General features: G+C 41.3%; 3 protein-coding genes and 1 long non-coding RNA gene across 4 annotated transcripts; all 4 read right to left on the reverse strand.

The window, feature by feature from the left end:
• Positions 1–1,397: 1,397 nt before the first annotated feature.
• On the reverse strand, positions 1,398–7,868 carry LOC136425139 (polycystin-2-like protein 2). Its single transcript, XM_066413937.1, has 11 exons — positions 7,773–7,868; positions 6,911–7,457; positions 6,398–6,548; positions 5,773–5,990; positions 5,437–5,611; positions 5,144–5,288; positions 4,470–4,951; positions 4,132–4,292; positions 3,309–3,563; positions 2,473–2,620; positions 1,398–2,179 (listed from the first exon to the last, which is right to left on the reverse strand). The coding sequence occupies exons 1-11, from the start codon at positions 7,808–7,810 to the stop codon at positions 2,034–2,036; spliced, it is 2,466 nt and encodes an 821-aa protein (XP_066270034.1). The 5' UTR covers positions 7,811–7,868; the 3' UTR covers positions 1,398–2,033.
• Positions 7,869–8,187: 319 nt separating this feature from the next.
• On the reverse strand, positions 8,188–10,345 carry LOC136425140 (polycystin-1-like protein 3). Its single transcript, XM_066413938.1, has 4 exons — positions 10,189–10,345; positions 9,431–9,676; positions 8,968–9,231; positions 8,188–8,376 (listed from the first exon to the last, which is right to left on the reverse strand). The coding sequence occupies exons 1-4, from the start codon at positions 10,231–10,233 to the stop codon at positions 8,188–8,190; spliced, it is 744 nt and encodes a 247-aa protein (XP_066270035.1). The 5' UTR covers positions 10,234–10,345.
• A 199-nt stretch (positions 10,346–10,544) lies between these two features.
• Positions 10,545–17,610, reverse strand: LOC136425141 (uncharacterized). The gene is made up of 15 exons (XM_066413939.1): positions 17,465–17,610; positions 16,892–16,988; positions 16,508–16,624; positions 15,758–15,952; positions 15,312–15,437; positions 14,748–15,143; positions 13,842–14,021; positions 13,624–13,746; positions 13,316–13,438; positions 12,983–13,177; positions 12,647–12,804; positions 12,432–12,519; positions 11,677–11,873; positions 11,344–11,568; positions 10,545–11,144 (listed from the first exon to the last, which is right to left on the reverse strand). Exons 2-15 carry the CDS (start codon positions 16,971–16,973, stop codon positions 10,545–10,547), a joined length of 2,805 nt encoding a protein of 934 aa, XP_066270036.1. The 5' UTR covers positions 16,974–16,988; positions 17,465–17,610.
• A 928-nt stretch (positions 17,611–18,538) lies between these two features.
• LOC136425026 (uncharacterized) lies at positions 18,539–19,859 on the reverse strand. Its single transcript, XR_010753963.1, has 3 exons — positions 19,670–19,859; positions 19,330–19,452; positions 18,539–18,780 (listed from the first exon to the last, which is right to left on the reverse strand). It is a non-coding gene; the product is annotated as an uncharacterized lncRNA (long non-coding RNA).
• Between the last annotated feature and the right edge of the window lie 3,826 nt (positions 19,860–23,685).

Here is a 23,685-nt window from a genome sequence, read left to right on the forward strand (position 1 = left end):
GAATGTGAAAAATGTAGCATCCCAATCTGAAATATTTACATTAAATATCATATCATTGACTGTTTCATTTTCCTAAAACAATCCTTTTTTATTGTTGCAGTAGGGCTAGCATTCCTCAAATGATACCAAATACTTTGATGAAATTCTTTGAATGAAATATATCATTTGACATTAGCTCACAGCTTGCCACATATCTATGAAATACGCAAATTGACAGGTCATTATTCTAATTGTACACGTTCTACCAATCGATCTAGCTGACGTGTCCATACTTGAACCTTCCCCAACCATAACTGAAATCAAGTTTCAACCCCCTGCCCCTCAGAAATTCAACACCTTAAACGTGGCTTAATTAAGGGGGAGGGGGGCGTGCAAGAGACACTTTCTCATTTTCTGTTAGTTGTACAGAATATTATCTCATTACCTTTGCTGTTCAGGTGATATCTCTGAAATGTTGCGGTACCTTCGCAGCTGGAAAGTAACTTCAATCCGGCGTAAACATTACAAACGATTACACCGAACGTGCATCTTCTGAGCCCGCCAAGAATTTCAAGTCGCGGCCGCCATCTTGAAACAACAGCTCCCTCAGCTATGCTGTTGCTAGGCAACCGACTTGTTTGGCCGGTCTTACGATACAGCGCCACGCCCCTCTGCGATTTCTCTTCGCAATGCAGCCAACCAATATATTGTAGTGCTGCCACTTAACTGTTGCTTCGCAGTGCAAATAACTATTTCCGAACCCCATCTTGCCTTCGTTTATGGATATTTTGTTTTCGGTGGTTAACGTTATGGAAGTTTCTGTTCTTGTGTGTCCGTACTTATTTCAATTACGGTAGGGTGCTCATCAAACCCTTTTTTGCATAATTGTTGAATTACAATTGAACAAAACATACGAGAAGCACCAAATAATTCATGGGGTCGTGAGACGTTTAAACTCTTATACACTTAAACTAATTGTTCCTGTAGTATGTATGTCCGTATGTCCTGTTACAACATACACTTGTTTGAACAAAAATCTAGGCACCTTTTTCTATTCTATTTTCCAATCGCGTTAGCTTTGCCTTCAAAAATGCCATCCTTAGAACTTAGTGTGACTGAACTTCTGCATGATGTAACATTATGGTAAACAGAATAAAAAGACTCTTTTTTACAAAACCAAGAGATTTATTCCACCGACGTTTCGGTGACCATCTGTTACCTCCTTCAAGGCAATTCTGACTGGTTCTCAAAGTAATGCAGCACAGGTGTCGCTGCTTATAAATCTCTTGGTTGTGTAAAAAGAGTCTTTTTATTCAGTGACTTACCAACCTGATGAAACTATCCACGGATTATGGTTAACAGACAAAAAATGTAAACACGCCAGAATAATCGAGAAGTGCGCAGCAAGCAGACCACAGTCATGAGTAACAATGGATTTATTCACAATATTTGAAAGCTTCTAAGGCCTTACAGATTATTGTATATTATCTATCATTAACAAAATGTATTTTTCCATTCAAAAAAAGTCATTTCGTGTACATTGTACAAGAGATATCATCACATAAATATTATTGTCACATGAAAAGTGTAATCCTGCATATTACACACTTGATCGTAGTTTGTAATCAGCTACAGGCTTTGCAAGTAATAGAGACATGATACCAAACCTTAACTATAACCTCTACTACAATATCTACATGTCATTGGTTAATCAATCAAACGATTATCGCAACTTGAATCAAAACGAATATTATCATGATCTTTTATATGATCGCTGCATCTACAGGCTACATTCTTATCACATGAAAGTTGATCCCATTTGTTGTGCCATAAGAATACAATGTCACTTATATGTCAGTTACAACGTTACAGGTATTGTCTTTAAAAAGCTAGTTGTAATCTGAATTAATCAAACGTGATTGGAAGTCAACGCTTCTGTTATTAAGAAAGATAGATCTTTTTTTGCAAAACATTTTCATCACTACATTTCGTACTCATATTCATATTCAAAATCATTACATATATAACATCTATTAAGATATCATCGTCAAACTTCAAGCGTGTGAATCAGTAGACGTGGAGCCTCGCTCCTTGCACTCAAACTTGTACATCAGGTCAGTCACCCTTTCAACTTCCTGCAGTACCGTATCCGTCCGCTGGAGGGTCTCATCCACGAAGTAGCCCGGAAGCGGCGCTTCATCTTCGGAAACGACAAAGTTTTTAGTTTATAAAAACAGAACATTTATAACGACAGAGCACCCTACAGACTACAGGTTTGTTTTCCAATAAATAAAGGACATATACTACAGATTTGAACCTACACATTTACCGTTGTCTTAACAAAAAAAGGTGGGGGTGAGTATCAACTACGCCACGTTCTACCTATATGTATGGTTTTACGTTGTCTTTGGAAAAAAATACTTGATACAAATTGATACCATGTGTTTTCAAAGACAGGCAGTGTGTCTCACACAGTTAACTGTGATATGTTACCGTCAGAGTCTTGCGACTCGTGGCGCATGCCCAGGAGACTCCTGAAGGAGTTCCAGAAGTAATCTCCCGTCGCCGTGTCCACCTCAATGTCGTCTGATGTCTGACAGTAGCTCAGCCAGGTACACAGCATCCCGACTCCTAGATTCATCTGTATGAACGAGATATAAGACCTTTTATTTTCAATCCATGACCAGAAGGCAGAACAAGCTCTCACAAGACAATAGCATGTCCAGGTCAAAAGATAGAAAAAATCGAGTTCTGCTGCAGTACCAAGGTCACATACCAGGGGGCCCAATATCGACCTTAGATTTTGGCTTCACAACACCCGCCCGCATACCAAATATCATCGTAATCCATCAAGAGGTTCTTGAGTTATGCTGCTTACAGTAGTCCGGAAACACGCACACACAGACAGACACACAGACACACCCAAAACTATATCTCCATTTTTCATGGAGATAACTAGGCACCCCTAGCGAACTGACATAACTGCGTGTGCTCCACTAGCATCAATCACTTCCTGCCTGTCTACAACATTGGCCAGACCATACATCCAATTCTCCAAGTATCTTATTACACCATTTCATCCTTACATCCTGGCAGATTGCAAATATTGAACACATTGAAGTACGAACTCATCATATGCCAAGACAAAATAAAGAAACAAACACACAACTGATTACGATACCTGCGTTTTCACGGAGGTAAATATTGATTACCATGTCGATTCAGTTTATGCTAATTTCGACTCTAAGTTGAAATGATTTACGACATAACCAGCAAGAACATTAGTGCGTATGTAGATAAAGACAATGAAGAAATGGATTTTATCTGACCAGGTAAACCATGAAGACCATGACGAATGTAGAATAGAACAGCGGTCCCATGACACGATCCACTCTCTTCATATCCTCCGCAAAGACATCGCCGAACGGCCTCCCCAGTCCCATCTCAAACAGCACGTATGACGTTTTCTTGAAGCCGGAGAAACTCTTCATGTTTTTGCCGAATATCAGTATCCCACTGAAGCCGTATGCTACTATGATAACCATCATATACACCGCATAGCCAAAGGCTTCCCGGTATAACAGCTGGAGTAAGAAAAAAAGACACAGCTACATTACTGTTCACCTAAAGCTTCAATCCAATACCACCACCTGTGGTCACCAATGTAATGCATCACTCTTGCAATTTCAATCTTGAAACGCAATTTTTGTGGCTTTTATTCACGACTCAGGCCATGTTGATTTGATTATATGGATGACATCAATTTTCGTCCGTTTAAAAAAAATCGGCCATGCTGTAAACAATGCAAAGCCGCTGCAAAATGAGAAAATATCTGCTGTCCATTGCAAAAAAATATTTTGAAAAAAAGTCAATTCCAAAGTCAGAGAGGAAGATGTGAAAGAACAAAAACGAATAATCTAGTATCCAATATACCATAGTCTGTGCGCTTAGTTTTGTTCCTCCTTCCTGACCACGTACGTTTAATGATAAGACAAATTTCTGTTTTGTGCCAAACTTAAGCGTTCGCATCAGTTTTTGGGCTACCAGACGATGTCATCCATATAATTAAATCAAAATGGCCTTATTGGATAAACAGAATCAAATCAAACGTCGGCGATTGGGTGTTCGATGAGTAAGATGAGTTGTACGTACACGAGGCAGTGCGAAGACGATTGCAACACTCTTAGAGAAGCTAAGAACCCGCAGGATGCTGACGGTGCTGATGAAGATGGAGAAGGACAGGATCGACTTGAATGTCGCGTCCCATTGGCTGGCGGCACTAATGTCAATAAACTCATCGATGCCGAGTAGCCCTGTTTTATATATCACCGGTACATAAGATGTAAAACCAATGGTACTGAAAATTAGAAATCATTTTTTGCGCTCTTTTTCGGTTTCAAATTTGTGAGATCAAACCTGACCAGTAGACATCATTAAGAGCGTGATACAAAACATGTAAAATAAAGGTTGTGTCTCTAAAAAAAATGTACCTTTTACTCGCTGTATATCACCCAATGCAGCAGCTGCCCAGATGTACCGAAGTGCGAATGTCACAATAACGGCTGCCGACAAGCCAATGTTACACAGGATCAAAATGTTCCCAAAACTGCCGAAGTAAAGACGACCGCCCTTTCGGATGTTCCAAATCTCACGAAGGATGTTGTAAATGAAGAAGAGGAGGAACAGGATGTGAAAGAAGATCTGGACGAAGTCGTCTGTTGTCTGGTACTGGAACAGACGGAAGGTCTGGATACTGGGCTGTAGATAAGCAGCGCTCCCTGCGATGTACTGCAGGGTGATGGCCAGGGTGCTGAACAGCTTCACGTCAGGGTGGTAGAAGTTGGCCCGGAGAATGAGAGTGTCTGAAACCACCAGGATCCAGTTGTTCCGTTGCAGCAAGTTTATCACTGCAGCAGCCTGACCAGCATCCCGTGGTAGGTCCATTGTGGTGTAGCACGCCAAACTTCCGTTTCTGAAAATCATTTATTAGTACATCAGAAAAGTAGATAATGATTCTTTTTTTAATACTTTTACAAGCTGAAGTTTTAAAAAGCTCCTGATGACAATTGATGACATCTCTAAAGACAAAACCAGACTGCCATGACCTTGCCAAGAACTCATCATCAAAATCTGTTTGGTAAAAAAATATTAAAAAATTATATACCTCACAATATCGACAATACGTGTAGTCCCATTGTGTGAACAATTTCGTGCATTCAGTTTGTCCTGAACTTCATTTATCTGCTTGATCATCAACTCAGGATAGAGTCTATGGTTTTGAAGCTCGAGATCTATATCTGTTGGGTCCTCTGAAAGGGAGAGAAAATGGGCGTTACGATTACAAAGACTCAGTGAGAATCATATGTAAGCTTGTCATTTATCAAGGACAAGGGAAATAGTCTCAATAGAAATATACATTTGATATTTATCGATAGTAACATCAGTGGTGTTTGTCACCTGGATAGATGGTGGTTCTCTCCAGGCGAACTGGACCGATCCGGAATGCGTTTGTTCCAACCGGAAACTGTTTGTCCAGCCACCTCAGCTTCTGCCCGCTGTATCCGCGCTCCGGGTGAAGGGACGGTACCAGCCCAGACGACAGCCACTTCCAAGCACCGTCCGCTGTAGTCACCTGTCAAACATCCACAATATTTGCTCATGTCATATATATCTATAGAGAGAGAGAGGGGGGGAAGGGGGAGAAAGAGAAAGACAGAGCGAGAGAGAGAGGTCATAGTGTGGTGTAAGCGAACATTATGATGAACTTGAGATTGGCATTTTGTTTAGCCGTACCTCGTCATATCCTGATAGCAGGCTGTTCTCCAGCGAGGTCCGGACGTTATAAGCTTGTCTGTCGAAGTCCAGTACCCCGATGTAGAAGGCATTCCCAGTGCAGATCAGCAGGATAATCAGGGTAACCAGGATGCTTCTACCTTTGGTCATCCTCTCTGTCCATTTTGGGTCATGGTCGGTCTTCTTCGGGGCTGGTGGTAAAACCCTCGGCCCAGGAACTTAATGAAATACATAAGAAACCAATTTTAGATGCAAAAATATTCATTAAATGTTGTACTGTACCAACATCATTCTTTTATTTTAAAAAGACGAAAATGTTTTCTCATGATATACATCTAAACATATCATACATTTAACTTGGTGAAGCCAATATATCAAACAGCACACATTATGCACAGTCTTGTGAAAAGAACAGCTTTAATAAGGACAGTAGACATTATCAATCACTCCTCTTCATTGTTAAAAACTACAATGATCCGTAAGTATGTTAAACAAGACATTGTGGAATGTTTCGCCAAAGTTACGTTGCCGTTCGTCTCTATATATAGCTAGATGCTGGCTTTCTAGCACTCACTGCCTACTGTGGAATTACATGTGAAACTTGGGTATGATTTAGAATACTTACCATCATAATCCTTGTTCTTCTTGTGTATGATACCGATCGGAGACAGTTTGTTTTCCCCTGCTTTCGTCCCCAAAAGTCCTCGAACACAAGATGTCACCGAGCAAACAATCGGTGAGATGATGACTGCCTTTGTGTAGGCAATCAGGAAGATCTGCAAAAATACGACGTAAACAGGTTCACAAAGCTGGCATACAATAAGGAGTGTAGAAACTTTTAAATTACTAGTGTTGCCCCGTCTTCCTCGATTTGAGAGTGACATTGTTTCATTTATTTGGCAGTATTATTTTATTTAAAAAAAATGTACAGTATATGTTATTTTGGATTTGTATCATTTCGTAATTTGAGTAACTTTTTTTTGTTAATTTCGTTGCAACTTGAGTTGATGTAAAGCCGAGGGCACATCGCCTTTTAGGCGATATGTATCCTCCTGGTTGAATAGATAAAGAAACAAACAACCATGCATCGTACCAATAACGTTTAAAATGTAGAGGACAATGCATGGCTGATACCAACCTGAATAGGCTCCAGTAAAAATGTAGAGAACATGAATGTCAGGACGAAGTCCTTCAGCCAGGCCTGACTTCTCTCAGCTCCAAACTGCAGACTGTATATGATCACGAAGAAGCTGCTGCTGACAGACGTCAGGATGGCGACGATCCAAGCTACTATCTTGTACGGAAATCGCCAGGTGGGTGGAGATGACGGCGTTTTCAATAATCCTGAAGGGATCTGGTCTACCAAGGGCAGTTGCTTGCGAAACATCGGCACAAGGATGGCGTAAACTGGCAGGAACACCGTAAACGACGTTGCTGCAGTGCCAAACAGTTCCGAAAGACGGAGAGTGAACACGCCGATGTCAACGAAAACCACGTCGTTTGCACCAACTGTAACTCCGTACCACATGTTGCTGCCCAACATCCACAGGCTGATCTGAGTCAGGCAGCAGACCAGGCGCTGTGCCCGGCTGAAGTGTCTCACACCAGAGTTATACACGGCAGACAATAGCAGATGTTCGTCATACAGCAGATAAGAAAACGTCGGTAGGGTATACTCCGACATCCTATAGGATACAACATAACGACATATATTCAATATTTCGATACTTCAAAGAATGACAACATCTGAGAACATTTTACTTTTATCATATGCTATATTGGCTGGTGATAACTATCTACGACACGTCGTAGCCTACTTAATAATTTGGATGACATGATAGATGACGTTCTTAAAACAATGTTTCTAAATCATATCAGTGCATTTCCTCATCGTAGTTATTAACTCCTGACTTGAAGGTCAAAGAATCGTTTGAAGGTCAGATTATTCATTCAAGATACTTATTAAGTAGGAAAGAGAGATGACACCCAGTTGTTCTTACATGTCTCCATCATCAGGAGCTGCCTTCAAGGTCCTCATTGTCCTACCGTCTCCTTTGTTCGGGGACAGCCAAGCGCAACGTGGGAAATGGAATCTGTGGGATATATAAATAAAGAGACGCCACCTTCATTAACACCATTTAGCCCACAGGGCATTCATTCTGGTCACTGTGTTCGTTGAGATGCAGGAGAAGCTATTTTCGATGGGTTTGATGTACAATATACAATCCTTATATTTGGAGCTATTCTGGATTAAATCGCGGTTTCCTGATATGTATAAAGAAAAAGGTTCCGTGTAAGTGAGAAGAATTCTATACGTCACAGCTTACCATATCATATTTACAGATACTACGTTTAAAAAAAGTGCATTTAAAAATTAAGCTTCACGCAATGTTAAAGGGAAAAAGTATTAAGAGCCTACAATTTTAGATGCAACTGTACTCGCCTCTGTGATGTCTGTATGTCCCAGACTGTAATGCTGTCTATAAAGAGTGACTCCATGGCGCCCTTCCCAGAGCTGTCGTGCCAGACCTGTACAGACTGGAGCTTACCGACAGAGGCTGGTGTCGTCATGATGTGGTACGTGTCATTACCTCTGACAAGGACCTGAGAATATTCACAAACAAAACATTCATAGCTGTGCCAAAAATAATTACCCAAGCAACTGGATAAAATTTTGAAACAGCCAGACGTTTCAGACAGCATCCACTGTCTTTCGTCAGTGACTAAAGATAGGACTGAGAACACCAGGTTTTATCCTAAAACTCTGAATAGGTATGTTAATGAGGTTAAGACAATTTAGGATGTCTTAAAGTAGTTTTTAAAAGACGATTAGTTCAAGACAGAGTTTTGTGCCAATAGTTCAATTAGCTACTGTTGATTTTAGAACAGTAACTAAATGTTGTTCGTCCGGGGGTGGGGGTGGTGGGCAGTACATTATCCCAAGTGCCTAAAAGTTCAACGCGTAGACCCCCTTCCCTGTTTTTATAGCTGTTTGTTATTGGTCATTTGCCTAAAAAAGTCGATATGATATGAGTTGCGTTTTGTTCTTATTGCAAATCTACATGAATATTTAGCCTTGTGGCAATGTCAAGGTTTTACAATTCAAAGTATCATAATATGATTGGATTGGCCTGAAGACCTAAGGCATTTGGAATTTATTGTTAAGCAGAAGATATCTATTACAATGCTTCTTACCTTGCCAGCAGGGTTCAGTGTGACCATGGCTGTCCTGCCCTCTGACCCTGTGATCATCAGCCCGACTACAGACGCCGTGCCGGCATCAGGCTGTGTTCCCGTACGGACAGACACGACGTAGACGTAGTCCGCACCGGGAGCTTCCGACGGGATTGTAGAAACTTTGGGAACAACGGCCATGCTGGTGTTTGGTTTGGTGAACTCTGCAGCTGCTTGTCCGTATATAAGGCTGTCAGACACTGCGGTGTTCATGGAACAGTTGCTCTGCAGAAAAAGTATCAATAATAAAAAATTGGATTTCCATATACATTTGATAACTCATAATGTTGATTTGTACCTCCATGGCACAGAATAATGATGTAATTTGGTCGAAGCAGACAAGAGTAAGAGCGTTACTAACTATCATAGATATACCTCATATATGCATATGATATGATAACAATTACAAAAAATCTTGACATACCTTGATATTTGATCTCAATATCCACAGTTGAGACATCAAAAATATCATCCACAGTGCTACAATCGTTCCAAACACTGTCGAATTTGTGGACAACTTGTCAATGTTGCTACCGAATTTGTCAAAATTTACGAAATTTGGAAGCGCCAAAGAAGATGCTGCCACGATCACCCTGGAGCTTCTCCCATCACTGTGACGTGTCATGTCACACGTGCACCGCGTGGTCTCCTCGTTAGTCTCAATCCCAACCTGCAGTACAAATAGCACAGAATGCCATTTCCTTAATGCTCGAGAAAGCATGAAATTACATAACAGTGTAGGTTATTCCAACAATGAACACGCAGCCCGTACCTACCTGCTACTAAGGGGTTTACCTTTCTTGTCTTATGAAATTAACAGTAAAATTTTACATTCAACCCAAACATCATATATTGTAGACACCGAACGTTTGAAAATTGACTAAATTTACTAATATACCCCTAAAGTTACAACTCGAAATTAGACCCTGTTATTCCGTCTTGGACTACCCGATACAAATGCTGTGCTTTACTTGTTATTGCTATTGTATTTGTCTTTGTCAGCTATGGTTTGTATTTTCAGAGGTGATGTTTGATATTAGCTATTTGCTAGAGTGCGTCACCTCTGTGTCCTGTACATTCTTTTCGTGATTAATAAAATAAGAACCTCAACTTTGATGGATCCTGGGTTAACAAGTATACTTATAAGGAAAATTCTACTAGATTAGTCAGTCAGTATAAAACCTTGCAGCGGTGGTTATTCCATGTTTGGTTTTCCATTTCCCACATCAGACAGGAGACTGCAGCAGTCTGCAGAGTGAATCCTGATGAGTTGTCATGACGACCAGGAATGGGCGTGGTCTGGGAGCCTCTAGCCCCTGACGTCAGCAGTTGTCGGAACCCCCTGACGTCAGGTGCATCTCTGCCTGATATCACAGCCACATAAGGAAAATATCAATATCTGCCTTTATGATTTCGGTCTTTCATTCTTTTCAAAACCATATCATTGGGGACTTCTTATAAAAGCTGAAATCTAATTGTTGACATTTGAAAACATACTGATGGAAATTTGATTTCTAGAAATGTAGGCATGATGATTTCTATGGTAAAAAATGTTTACCTTTCTCCTTCACGCCAACTATGACCCAGCCATGTTCGTTTTGTACCTCCGGAACGAATGAAAAGGTGAAGTTGGAGTAAACTAGGCCGAACGGCATTTCAAAGCCGTCATAATCAGTGACGTCAGGAGGTTTGACAGTTGTTGAGTAATCGTATTCTTCTTCAGTCGGGAAGTCGTGAAACCGGACGTACACCTGCAGTTCCGTGTCGACGTCATCGACTGAAAATCGGAACAATGGCACCTGGCCCTGGTCGTCCGTGTACATGGCGTGATACTTCATGTTGGTATCATGGCTGGGAACTTTGGTCAGAGGGAATGATTTAGTTGCATTATCGAGGTTCTGCCTGTATGATGGCGGCAGGGTCTCGTGATACTGTTTTTCCGTGTCACCCGTGATCCCAAACTGCACGATAGACCTCAGACCAACGGTGATGTTCGGCTGAAGGCTTGGTGCTGCTGCATTGCTGGACTGACCTCCATGTTCATCCGCATCTTCAGTGATTGTCACCATGACTACCGGTGAGGTTACTTCAGCTTCCTCTTCACTCCACACGAAAGGATCATCGTCAAACACCACAACCTACGGAAGCCACAGGGTTAAAGATCGTTAAGGCTAATTTTGGAGACCATAGCCGCTATGAAAACTTGCCACATTTGTTGTGAGAAGCATTTCTGCTACAACTATCGCCTGCAAAATTATTAGCATGATCCATAGCAGGGCTAAATGCAGACAGACTCGTTATACAAATGGGGGTCCAGTTTTAGGAATATTGTCTAACCTTCATACTGGCATCCTCAGGAAGCCTATCGTCCTTTGTAAACACGATGGAGCAGATATTCTGAGCAATAGGAACGGTCCCAACATCAGGGATGCCCTTCTTCACGGCCGTGAACACGCCGTCAGACCTGCTGTGTGTACCCTCTCCTTCCAAAAAGGTTTCATCCAACAGGTTGTTTGCTGCCGCCTCCAGTAGGTCCAGCAGACGCATGGTTTCATCTTTTACCTGTTTTGTAAAACAAAGTCACTCGAGTGTCTCATTTTCAAAGATACTTGAACAAAGCTTTCGTTCAAGCAAATGTTCAGCTTCAAAATAAAGGAAATATGCACCTACCCTGGCCTTAAGACGTTCTTGTTCCTTTTTCTTTACTTGCAGTTGTTCTATCGGTGACTTGTCAACGGAATCAACGTCTATCATGTCTTTCACCTCATCAGTGACGCCGGAGGCAAGGTCAAAAGTCGTCTCCATAGCAACAGTCTCCCGGCTACTGCTCTGGACTCGTAGTACCGACGATGTCGCATGAGTCACTTCTGCATATTTTGTTTATGACATGCATGTCAGTCACGTGACAAGATAATGGTCGAGATAAAGTGACATATCATTACATTTGACTAAACCATTAACTCAAGATCATTCAAGGTTTCTTTAAAAGCAGAACGTTTGAAGAGCCACCCAACTGTGGAACTCCCTTCCACCCGACACAGGGTCTGCCCCCTCACTGTCTACTTTTAAAACTATGGCATGGAAGTCCCTGGGGGACCCATTCTCTGTCTAGACTCCCCACTCCTAGTATGAAGCTTCTATGTTCTAGTGTACAATCTGTTGATAGACAGTGAAATTTCTCCCCTTTAGATTCTATAGCGTGTTATCCAAAGAATGTACATGTATATTGCTTGTAAGAGTCTGTGTGATTGTATACCTGTATGATTCTATCTTGTTAACTAATGTAACCATCTTATTCTATCATGTATTGTGCAGCAAGGTTAGCCCCTTACAATAGCTACCGCTAGTCGGGTAACCTTGGCTGTTGTACCGTGTACACAGTCAAATGAATAAATAAATAAATGAACGTTTGAAGGAAAAAGAACCTTTCAGAAGCCCCCGATGATCCTCCAGTGACCCTTTAAAGTTGTTCACCTTGTCGTCTAGGGTTTGAATAAGGGCGGGAATCTCCTCCTGTAGTTTAAGACATATTGACATGGGTATAAAAAAACTGTAAAACAAATAGAATTATGACGACAAATAAACAAAGTGGTAGCAAGTAGTTTTGTATGGTGTCTTCAAGGTGTGTGGAGTTCATTACCTCCGTTAGAAAGGACGTTTGTGTTGAAGATCCCTGGGTGGTCATGAAAGCACGGGGATGTCTAGTTGACGCAGCTGTACTTGGTGTCAGAGGTGGGGTTGTGGTCATGGTCCACATGTGTTCGGTAGAAATGTCTTCAGTTGTCTCCGAGTCAAGATCTGTCACGAAAAATAATCGGGTGGAAAAAAGTCATGACTGGAAAGTTGTCCTTGTGGCAACATCTAACTAGATGCCTTGCGTAGATTTTACACCATTTGTCGATTTTTTGACATTTTGGTAATTGGTTAAAATTCTTGCACACGTACACGCAACAAAATATTTGATTTCATTGCTTACCTCCAAAGACATACAGCGATGTCGTTTTTATGTTAGCTGAGCTTGAAGATGACCCATATGAAGTGGATATCTCCGTGTCCCTTGGGAACCAGCTAGTTGATGGAACTGGAGTAGACGCTGTTGTGAGTGATGTAGTTTGCTCCGTAGTGCGGGCTGTTGTTGTTGATGTTGTTGTTGTAGTTGATGTTGAAATTCCTTGGGGGAAGGCGACGAGGAAAATTAGATAGGACATTGGTTTAAAAAAACAACCTTGCCAGTTATCATTTCATTTTGGTACCGAAAAAATCACAATCTTGGAAGGCAGTTTATAAGAATTAACACAGATAAACATACGTTGACAGTTGTTTCCATCGCCTGTAAACCCCTCCAGACACACACAGTGGTAGGTCCCGGCCGTGTTCACGCAGAAGGCGTTGACGTCACACGCTGCATCTACGGTACTGCATTCATCAATGTCTGTAAGGAATCCGATTCTGCTGTTATTCACATACAACTAAACAACGAAAAGATGGCAACTTCTCTAGTTCTAGTAGCCACATGAAACCCAACTCTTCCGATACAGAATTTTGCATCGTGACATAATTTTCATTATCAAGTTTCCCTAACTCCGGATCTAGACTTCTCCCAGACGAAGAACACACCTTGGCAGCCGCCCGATCCCATGACGAATCCAGCCCTACAGACACAGTCGAAGTAGCCGTTACCGTTGATGCAGTCAGCGTTGATGCCGCAGATGGTTGGATTTTCCAAGCACTCGTTAATGTCTAAAACAAAACAATATTCTGTAAAATTCGGTTGACAGAAGTATACCTGATACCCAGTCAAAGAACATTGCCATCTTTGTACTTTTCTTTCCTACCTTGGCAGGTCAGAGGTGTATCCTTCCATTTCCTGCTCGAATTGCACATTCTTGTGATGATTTCACCGGAAATGACGTGATATCCTGGTGCACATGGGTAGGTGCACTTCTCTCCCAGCAGATAGGGGGAGTTGCAGATGGGTCCCGTAGTGTTAGGTTGGATTGGTGGGTCAGAGCAAACTTGGGGGCACAAGACACTTAATATGATTAGAAGCGCCATCTAAAACAATGTAAAAAGATCGATCAGGGTGACATAATCTCATTTGTGAACATTCCAAGTCATAACCACACTGTAGCCCGCTATGTCAAGTGTTCTAAAATTTAATTCAAGGTCTGTCGCTGTATGTTTACTCTAGTGCACCACCTTACAATGTTAAAACTAGAGTTAAGTTTTTTTTTTTTTTCTTAATCAGAAAACAAGATACACATGGACATGGACATAGTGGCGCTACACTCAAGTACATAGACTTATTTTACAGCGCCACAGAAATAACTAAATAAGAATAGACAGAGACAATGACAAACTTAAGGAAGTTTCTGAACAAACGTAACATAAATAAGATAAGATATGACTGAAGAAAAGTTAAGTATTTGTGCTACATATACTTCAGGTTTGCTGTGTTAGTTTAGTGATTATGGGTTTTTATAAATATGAATTAGTATTGAATTTTTCTTTTGTTTGAGTTGAATGTGTGATAGTTTTGTGTCGATTTATGAAAAATAGAAAACGCTAGCGACCCCCCAAAAAAACACCCCTCCCAATAAAATGGTATGGTGACCCTGTGACGTCACAATTCAAGATGGCGGCCACCACACATGCCAACGGATCCAACAAAGGTTTTGCTACGCAAACCTGTTATAACTGTTTGTTATAAAGTAGATAAAGTTTGTTCTTGTAACGCATACCTGGATTCATCTGACAGGTGAAATACCAGCGTTTGTTGCATGAATTATCATCCCAGACGTACCCGATCCCAAACGACCTGCAGTAGACATAGACGCAGCGTGGCCATTCGCCTGAGTTGTTCGGTTCAGTTGGAGCCCAGTTGGAATAATCGTCTGACGTCAGAGTTTGGCCGTCCTCAAATACCCAATGGCCTTCGATGTTGACGTCAGTCAACCCAATCCATCGATTCCATTTTCCCAGCCCGGTGATAAAAGTATCCGTTGCATTGTCCTTCGGCATGGCTAACAGCCCGCCGTCTTCGGCACACCTCTGTCTTGCCTCGTCATAGGTCTTCTTCTCGGCAAAGTGTTTGTAGCAAACTCCGTTAAACATTATGTAGTCTGCTATTGGACACGCTGTGGAGAACGACAGTTTTTGAACTGAAGGTTACGGTGATTCAATCATATGGACCTGGTGCATTATCAATGGACCCGGTTCATACGTTCAGTATGTTTAATCGTGTATGTGTCCAATGTAGGCCTAGCTGCCTGTTAAAGGAAATCGTAGCTCAACAGATGCCTTACCAGTCTTGCAGGCGTGTCCACTCCAGTCCAGCGCGAGCCCTTCACTACAGGAACAGCTGTAACTTCCAACAGTGTTGGTACAGGTCTGGTCACAGCCGCCATTCAGAGTGGAGCACTCGTCAATATCTGCAGTTATCAAAAAGTTTTACTCCAGCGAAAGTTATCATTGTCTCTCCTGGACTAACATAGTTTTCTATCAAGGACAACGACAGTGTAACGCCTGTTGATGAAGGTTAGACATCCAGGTAGTAAGATATACGCCAAAAATAGTTACTCATGCAACTCGATAAATTTTCGAAACTTTATCCAGTTGCTTGAGTAACTATTTTTGGCGTAGTGTAACGCCTGCATGCAATAGATCACTTTCGACATGCTGTCGAGCAACATTTTCCTCTCGAATATTCATTTCACACCGTGTACCATTTCTAGTTGTGTTCCTTACGTACCTTGGCAGAAATGATCCGGCAATGTCCATGATCCATTTGCCGTGCATGTTCTAGTTATGACATCACCGGAAGTGACGTGATATCCCGGGGAACATGGGTAGGTGCAGTTTTCCCCAAGCTGAAACGGACAGTTGCATACGGGTCCGGTAGTGTTGGCTTGGGTCGGTGGGTCAAAACACACTCCTGGAAATCCATCTAAATAGAAGCAGAAATGCGGACAAGCGTAAAACGATCAATGAGCGATACGGTGAAACTGGAGCAACACAAACAAATCACTCATTTGATAACGGACTACTTTTAACACTGATTAGGCCATGTTGATTCGATTATATGGATGATATCCACACGTGCATCAAAGTTTCATACTGTAAATCGTACAAAGACGATAAAAAAGGAGCAAATATATGCCATGACCATGAATTGCAAACAAATGTGGCAATGAAAGATCATTACTTTATGTAACAAAAGTACCAACGTAGCACTCTTTTAAATTCTGCCATAATATTTTATCAAAACACTTTAAAACCAGTAAGGCGAATCTGCAGTTTCAGGCTATTTTTGGTCTGTGAGCTAGCCCATTGTGTTGAGTGTAAAGGCCGACCCGGAAATGGAAGGAGTCCTTTTCATCACCGGCCATATGTGGCGTTGTACGTTCTATAGAAAAAAAAGGCACGCACGATCACAGGGCAAACATCAACAATCTGTATCAAAGGTGGAACGAAATATATGTATTCGCATGTTTTCCTTTACCTGTTGGTATGAACGCCTCTACAATAGTTGGCCCTGCACCAACAGCGCTCTTATCCTCCACAAACCAACACGGAGTCGCTCCCTTCTGAGTGATCATGACCCAGGACTCTCTTTCTCCTACCATGGGATATCAATATATGTTCAACTGTACGAAAGCATGATTGTAAATATGAGTAAAATAAAACATGTTCAAAGACACAGATGAATTATATACATCGAGTACTTGAAATTATCATGCACTGGAAGCAAAATTCAATTTTCAGATCCACCAGAAAATCATTACCCGCCTTCAACAGATGGACTTAAAACTCCGAAATATCAATTTCTATATTCCCTGACCCGGAGATTTTCTTTTAAAAGAGGAATCAACAAGAGATACGGTACCTAGTGGAGTTGTTGTTGATCCGTACGGTGCTAGATTGGGTTCGTTGTTTACTCTGCTTACGCCATTGTCATGAACAGCCATAACTATGATCCGCCCCTTCAACCAAATGCAAGGAGGAATGATGTAACTAAAATATGATATTTTGCCACGGAAACGGTCAACTGACGTCAGAATAAGACTTAGTCTAATACGTACTTATCTCTGGTGATCGGTTATTCCATATTGTGAACGGTACAAATTACAGCACTTGCTGTTACATTTTTACATTTCCAGAAACAACAAACAAAATAAACTTGTCTAATGTGGACAAAAATTAAGTTGTGTGACAAGATTAAGCTAAGAATTTAACCGACCATATGTCCTTGATATGCGAGTGCGCAATAGATACATCAGTGATTAGACCATATATGCTTAATATCCGAGTGCACAATTGATACATTAGACCATATATGCTTAATATCCGAGTGCACAATTGATACATTAGAGCATATATGCTTAATATCCGAGTGCACAATTGATACATTAGACCACATATCCTCAATATCCGAGTACGCAATTGATCAATTCTTTACCTGTGCAACTTCTTCCAGAAAGGCTGTCAGGTTCTGTGCTGCTGTGACGCCCCCTCCACCCGGTCCCGTCCAGGTGTCAAAAACTGCCTTGTTCACTACATCCCCCGTCCGTTCATTCAAAATGAACGCTTGATATCCACGTGATGTATCTAACATGTAAGAAATTGACAATATGTATTGTAGATCTTTTGTATCTTATCTAAATATAGGTTCATGTACTAGTACGTTTTTTTTCGTTGCTCACAAAATTGATCATGACTTTTGTATTTTTGTGTGACATCCCCATTTAAAGGGCACATTAGGGCCCTAGAGCCATTCCTAGAATAGAGACGTAGAGTGCCATAAGCTATCGATAATATTGTATCCTCTGCGTACCGATGTACGTGTCCAATTTGAATAAAGCGATGTCATAGAAGCGTTAGGTTTTGCATTCCTTGACATGGACTGGTCCCGTATACAGTCGAAAGTTTTTGTGAGTCAAACTTTTTTTGTATGTCGGAAATCACAGTTAAAATCCTGCTTCAGATTCTTTAAAATGTCACCGACAGTGTTTACTGGAATGGAGCTCTTGTCTACAATGAACGCTTAGATAGCTAGAATGCTATGTTGAACCTGATAAACTGCCCTTCGAACTGAAATTGATCTACTTCAATGCAAATTGGTTTATTGATGATCCATCAACCCCTTCTTGAGTTATTCTCATTTAAAGATTGAAACAAAAGTCATGCCGCTAGGGGCCCAAACCTACACGACTTATTTTCCCCCTCAATAGCTATTTACCACTAAAAAAAACATGACCATAGCTTGTTCAGAACGCGAGATATCAAAACCGGAAGTTCCGCTGCAGTACCATAGAACGCTAGGGGGAGGGGGGCAAAATCTATTCATTTCGAGGTCTTATTAAGACCTACACACCTACCAAGTATGACAAATAAACAATCCGTCCAGCAGGCATTCTTGAGTTATCGTAGCCTGAGTACCAGCCTCCGTAGTGACCGCTAGCTCAAAAAAAATCGCTTGCAGCGACTTTTTTTGAGCCAGCGGTCACTACGGAGGCTCGTACTCAGGCTAGAGTTATCGTCCTGTGGACTAAAATTCCTGTGGACACAATCCTGTACAATTCCTAGAATCCTTGCACACTGCACACAATACTATACCATTAGGCTCGCCCCCAATGCGTCGCCAGAAACCTGCATACTTACTTTCCTCGATCCTGCTTTCTTGTCCATTCGTGGTGATATGTGTTACACCATTATGCTTAAAACACGGATCTTCATAAGCAGTAGACCGTGCCCATACGGTAAAACCCTCACGGACTGTGAAAATAAGAGTCACATACGAATCATGAAAAGTCAAAAAGATAAATCAATCTAATACTACGTTGATGAAGTTTAAACATCCAGGTAATAAGATACGCCAAAAATAGATAGAAATTTTGAAACAGACGTTTCGGACAGCATCCGCTATCTTTCGACAGTAACTAAGGCAAGGACGGGAGAAGCAGGTTTTATACCAAAACTCTGAATAGATATGTTAATGAGGTTAAGACAATTTAATGCTAATTCATGCCTGAAGGTTTATTCGAAGTGCCAAATGATAACGTACATTACTTTAACAGACACTCACTCACTCACTCACTCACTCAATCACTCACTCACTCACTCACTCACTCGCACTCACTCACTCACTCACTCACTCGCTCACTCACTCACTCACTCACTCACTCACTCACTCACTCACTCACTCATGACCCATGCCATCAGTGCTCGTAGGGGCGTCAGCGAACATAATATATGCATTTGAAAAGGGGGTACATTTTAAAAGGTATAAATGTGTGAAAAGAATGTTTGAAACAGACTACTTACCAGTACAGTTATGTCCGTCGTCGTCCAGAACTAGCCCTTCAGTACAGGAACAGTTGTAACTGCCTACGGTGTTAGTGCAGTTGTGGCTACAGTTGCCGTTCAGAGTGGAGCACTCATCAATATCTACAGACAATAGAAAATAGGAACTGAAGAATGTTGGAGGAAAGTTTCTATTTCTTTCTGATTTTCTGATACATCCAAAATTTATCATAACATTTACTGCTTGCTACAAACTTTACAGTTTTGTTTGGCGAGTTGTAATAAAAGAAACATCAGACTGTTGTTGTAAAGCATGATGTACTAAACTATATGGAATTATGTTATTGTCTTTAGTCTGTACCTTGGCAGAAATGATCCGTCTCCGTCCATTGCCCATCTGCGGTGCATGTTCTGACTATGACGTCACCGGAAATGACGTGATATCCCGGGGAACACGGGTAGGTGCAGTTCTCCCCCAATAGATAAGGACAGTGACACACGGGCCCGGTAGTGTTGGCTTGGGTCGGTGGGTCAGAACACACTCCCGGAAATCCATCTGAATAGAAGCCGAAGAGTCAGAGTAGCAACAACAGCAGATTTCTATAGATTATTAGTTGACATAATAGATGCTTAATCCAGTCTTCAAAATCAATTGGAAGTCACTAATAGATATATTAAGAAAAGAGAAGAACACTCGCCATGTGCACAGTTGAACCTGAAGTCTGCGGGAGCATGCATGCTCTTGTAACCTGCTTGTATAATTGTGCCAGTGAATTGTTGAGGATCAGTCCAGCTCATAAAGGGTTCGACATCTCCACCTCTGCCCACACCAATACTTCCTCCTCTTGACCAGCAAATCCAGAACCTCCTGAACTCTTCAGCGGACGTGATACCTGCACATGTTACAAAACGAGAATTAGCGAGAAAGTCTGTCACACAATCACGCAAATGGAGTTGGGAATATTGCGGGTTTTTTTAGTTGATATTGCAGCGTTCCGTTTCTCACCTGGTGTATTTTGACCTGCGAAGGATGTGATGTCGTTGGGCCCGACTGTCGCAATGTCTGACCATCCCGACCGAATACCGACGCGATACCCGAAACTGGTTGGTGTGTCCAGCCGGATCGTGCAGATTCCAGTGGTGTTGATCTTGACCTCGAAGATGAAAGGTGAGGTGATGTCCATGTGAAGATCCCACGACAGGTGATATATATCAAAACCGTCTCGGTGCTTCGTGATAGGACAGGATGCTGAGTTGGAAGAACAAAAACAGCATTTCTGACATATGTTCCTTTATAGGTATCAAAATCATGTCTTGATCCCATGAGGACTTGAAGGAAGCAGATGTATGTCGAAGAAGCCGAGAAGAAAAGACTTAGAAAAAAGTGATTATTCTGTGGAAAAAAGTATAACTGTCATTTCCCTCGATCTCCTGACAAGAGGAAAATGTCATACCTCATTAGAAATCAATCTGTGTTGTAGCTGCCCTTTTCTCATTTTCCGTCGTGGGCAGTGTCATTATCAGCTGAATGATGTTTTACAACAACAGTCTTATGTTTCTTTTATTCCAACTCGCCAAACAAGACTGTAAAGTGTCATCATCTGTAAATTGAGACACACCCAGGCCGAAAACGTATAGGTTTAAACGTGCCTTATTTACACATAAAGCTAGCAGGACGCAGTGGATGATTTTTTTTTAATTCTACAGTCTTATTTTAAAAAACAAAAATGAGACAGGTTAACCACATATAGTTATACCTATATAGTTATACTAGTTTAAAACTGTTTTGAGAACATGATGAGAACACTTTCTTGTAAATTGTAAATTTGCCGTTACCCCTGACCTCTTGACGAGAAGAAAATGTCGTTCCTCATTAGACCACACATCAGTCACGGGTATGTTTTGAACACACCCAAAATATGGTAGCGTATCAAGTTATCCGTACTTTGGGTTATACTGTATGTGATATTTTACACATCATAGCAGTACTTCAACTTTTTTGAGTTGTGTTTTAAATGTGGCTCAATTTTGTTGCCTTCAAACAAAACAAAACAAGAGCAGGATATTTCTGGCAAAATCAATCGCTAGCATGGTACACTCGTTTTCTTTCCATGCAAAATTCCGCGGTATTCACGACCTTGCTGAAACGCAATTCTCCATCCGATGGCCCAACCAGCGGACTAGTCTTCATATCATACTTGTAACAAATATTCTTTCTTTGATAACGATAGCACCTTTCACACTTGATGCACAAGTGATTATCATATATAATAGCGGGTGAACGTGACAACAACATCGTCCGTGAAGTTATCTTTGTTCTTACTCCAAGAATAAGTACAAAAGGTTCGTCAAAATGATTCGAGATTAGTAGAAGTTTGCGTCGTGTACTTCTTTTAGTAGCAGTTTGTGTCGTTTACTTCTTGCGCATAACTGGTAAACTGCCCCTAGAGGTTACATTCCGATTTCGTACAGAAAGTACATGCTGCCTACGACCGGGCTGTGTGGTGGGTTCTTTAACGTGCTCGGGGTGCGGCTCTTCTAAATGACGGGGCCTCCAAGAGGACGTCCCTAACCGATGTTATTTTTCGTGATGATGTTACTGTTTTGGAATCTGCAGGTTGATACAATGCCGTGGCTGTGTCATTTCTTTTTTGCATGCTTTACAAAAACAGTCTGATGTTCCTTTTATTCCAACTCGCCAAACCGAAAACTGTAAAGTGTCATCATCTGTAAGTTGAGACACACCCAAACCGACAAATGTATAGCTTGAAACGTGCCTTATTTACACATAAAGCTAGGACGCTGCGGACAAATTTTTCTGGTCTTATTTTTAAAAACAAAAACGGGACACTTTGACCACATATTGTTGCTGGCCAATATAGTTCTTTATAACTGTTCGGAGAACATGGTGAGAACATAATTTTGTAAAAAGAACAATGATAAATTTCCCGTTACCACTCTTGACGAGAAGAATATGCCGTAGCTCATTAGACCATACATCAGTCACGGGTATGTTTTGAACACACCCAAAATATGGTAGCGTATCAAGTTGTCCGTACTTTGGGTTATATTGAAGATCTTTATTGACACAACAAAAGCACAGCGACTTTCGCAAGGTCTACTACATACATACATACAAACGAATAAGTGCATACAAATGGGTTTGATAACACACAATCATATGGGATAGAGTAACATATCGAAATATCACATGTCATATATACATTGCTTGTTCTAATGTCTAAACATTATTTGATGTATATACCTATCTGTACACAGTAGGGATTATCACCTCCTAGTATGTAATTGAATCTATCGACAGAACGGAGCGCATTAAATTCATTTGAACAAGCGGAGATAAAGGTGAATAGCTTTGAGCGTTTATCCTCATATCTTGAACAATTCATGATAAAGTGACTTTCATCTTTAATCTCATTTGGGCAGAATGGACAAAACCTTTGTGATTTTACACATCATAGCAGTACTTCAACTTTTTGGTCCCTGCTCGCCAAGCAAAACAGCAAAGCTAAGGGTTCATCACCCGTAAGTAGAGGCACGCCCAACCTGAAAAGTGACTGCTCGAAAAGTACCTTCTTTAGAACACAAGGGGGACGCTGCGGATTAATTTTTCCACAATATCTTGTTTCTGAAAAAAAAACTGAGACGGTTGGACCACAGATGGTTGTTGACCGATAGTTTGTGGTTGTTTTAGAAACATGTTGATTACTTTGAGCAACAAAAAATAGGGCATACCTTTCACACTTGACACACAAATAAGAATGATACAGCAGGTGAACGTGACAACATCGTGACGCGAAGCCATCTTTCCAGCGGGCCAAGGCTTGACAGTCTGCGGAAAGAGACGCAAGTGCCCCCGTGTGGTTGTTGTCTCTCGGCGCGGTTTTCCCCGTTTCTGACGTTAAATTCTGTTGTTAAGAGACAATACCTTCCTCCGATTGACACGCTGTATGAATCTGTGACTCGAACGATCCACACGTCTAGACATTCAATGATCAATTTGGGCAACTCCCTTCCAAATTTTGTGACGTTGTAAAACTTGGACTAAACCATTTTGGTAGTTATTCATTTTGTGTTGCAAAAAAGGGAGGTAAAACGATGTTCATCGTCGTGAATTCTTCTATTAACAATCGCAAAAGAAACATTTTTTTTTACCTAGAAAACTATAATAACTGTTTATTCTACAAGTTGCTGTTTTTGCCAAAGTTTGTCACCCGGCTATCATTTTGGGCGTTGGCTATGTTTCAGCATGGAGGGCAATGAACCTGTGACAGAGATGGGTAGTACTACAAATGCGCAAGAAGGTGGTCAGGTAAAAAGTTCAAAATGCAATGGTAGGCTTATGAAATATTCAAACCA

This window comes from Branchiostoma lanceolatum, chromosome 19, assembly GCF_035083965.1.
Source record: "Branchiostoma lanceolatum isolate klBraLanc5 chromosome 19, klBraLanc5.hap2, whole genome shotgun sequence".
Lineage (NCBI taxonomy): Eukaryota > Metazoa > Chordata > Leptocardii > Amphioxiformes > Branchiostomatidae > Branchiostoma > Branchiostoma lanceolatum.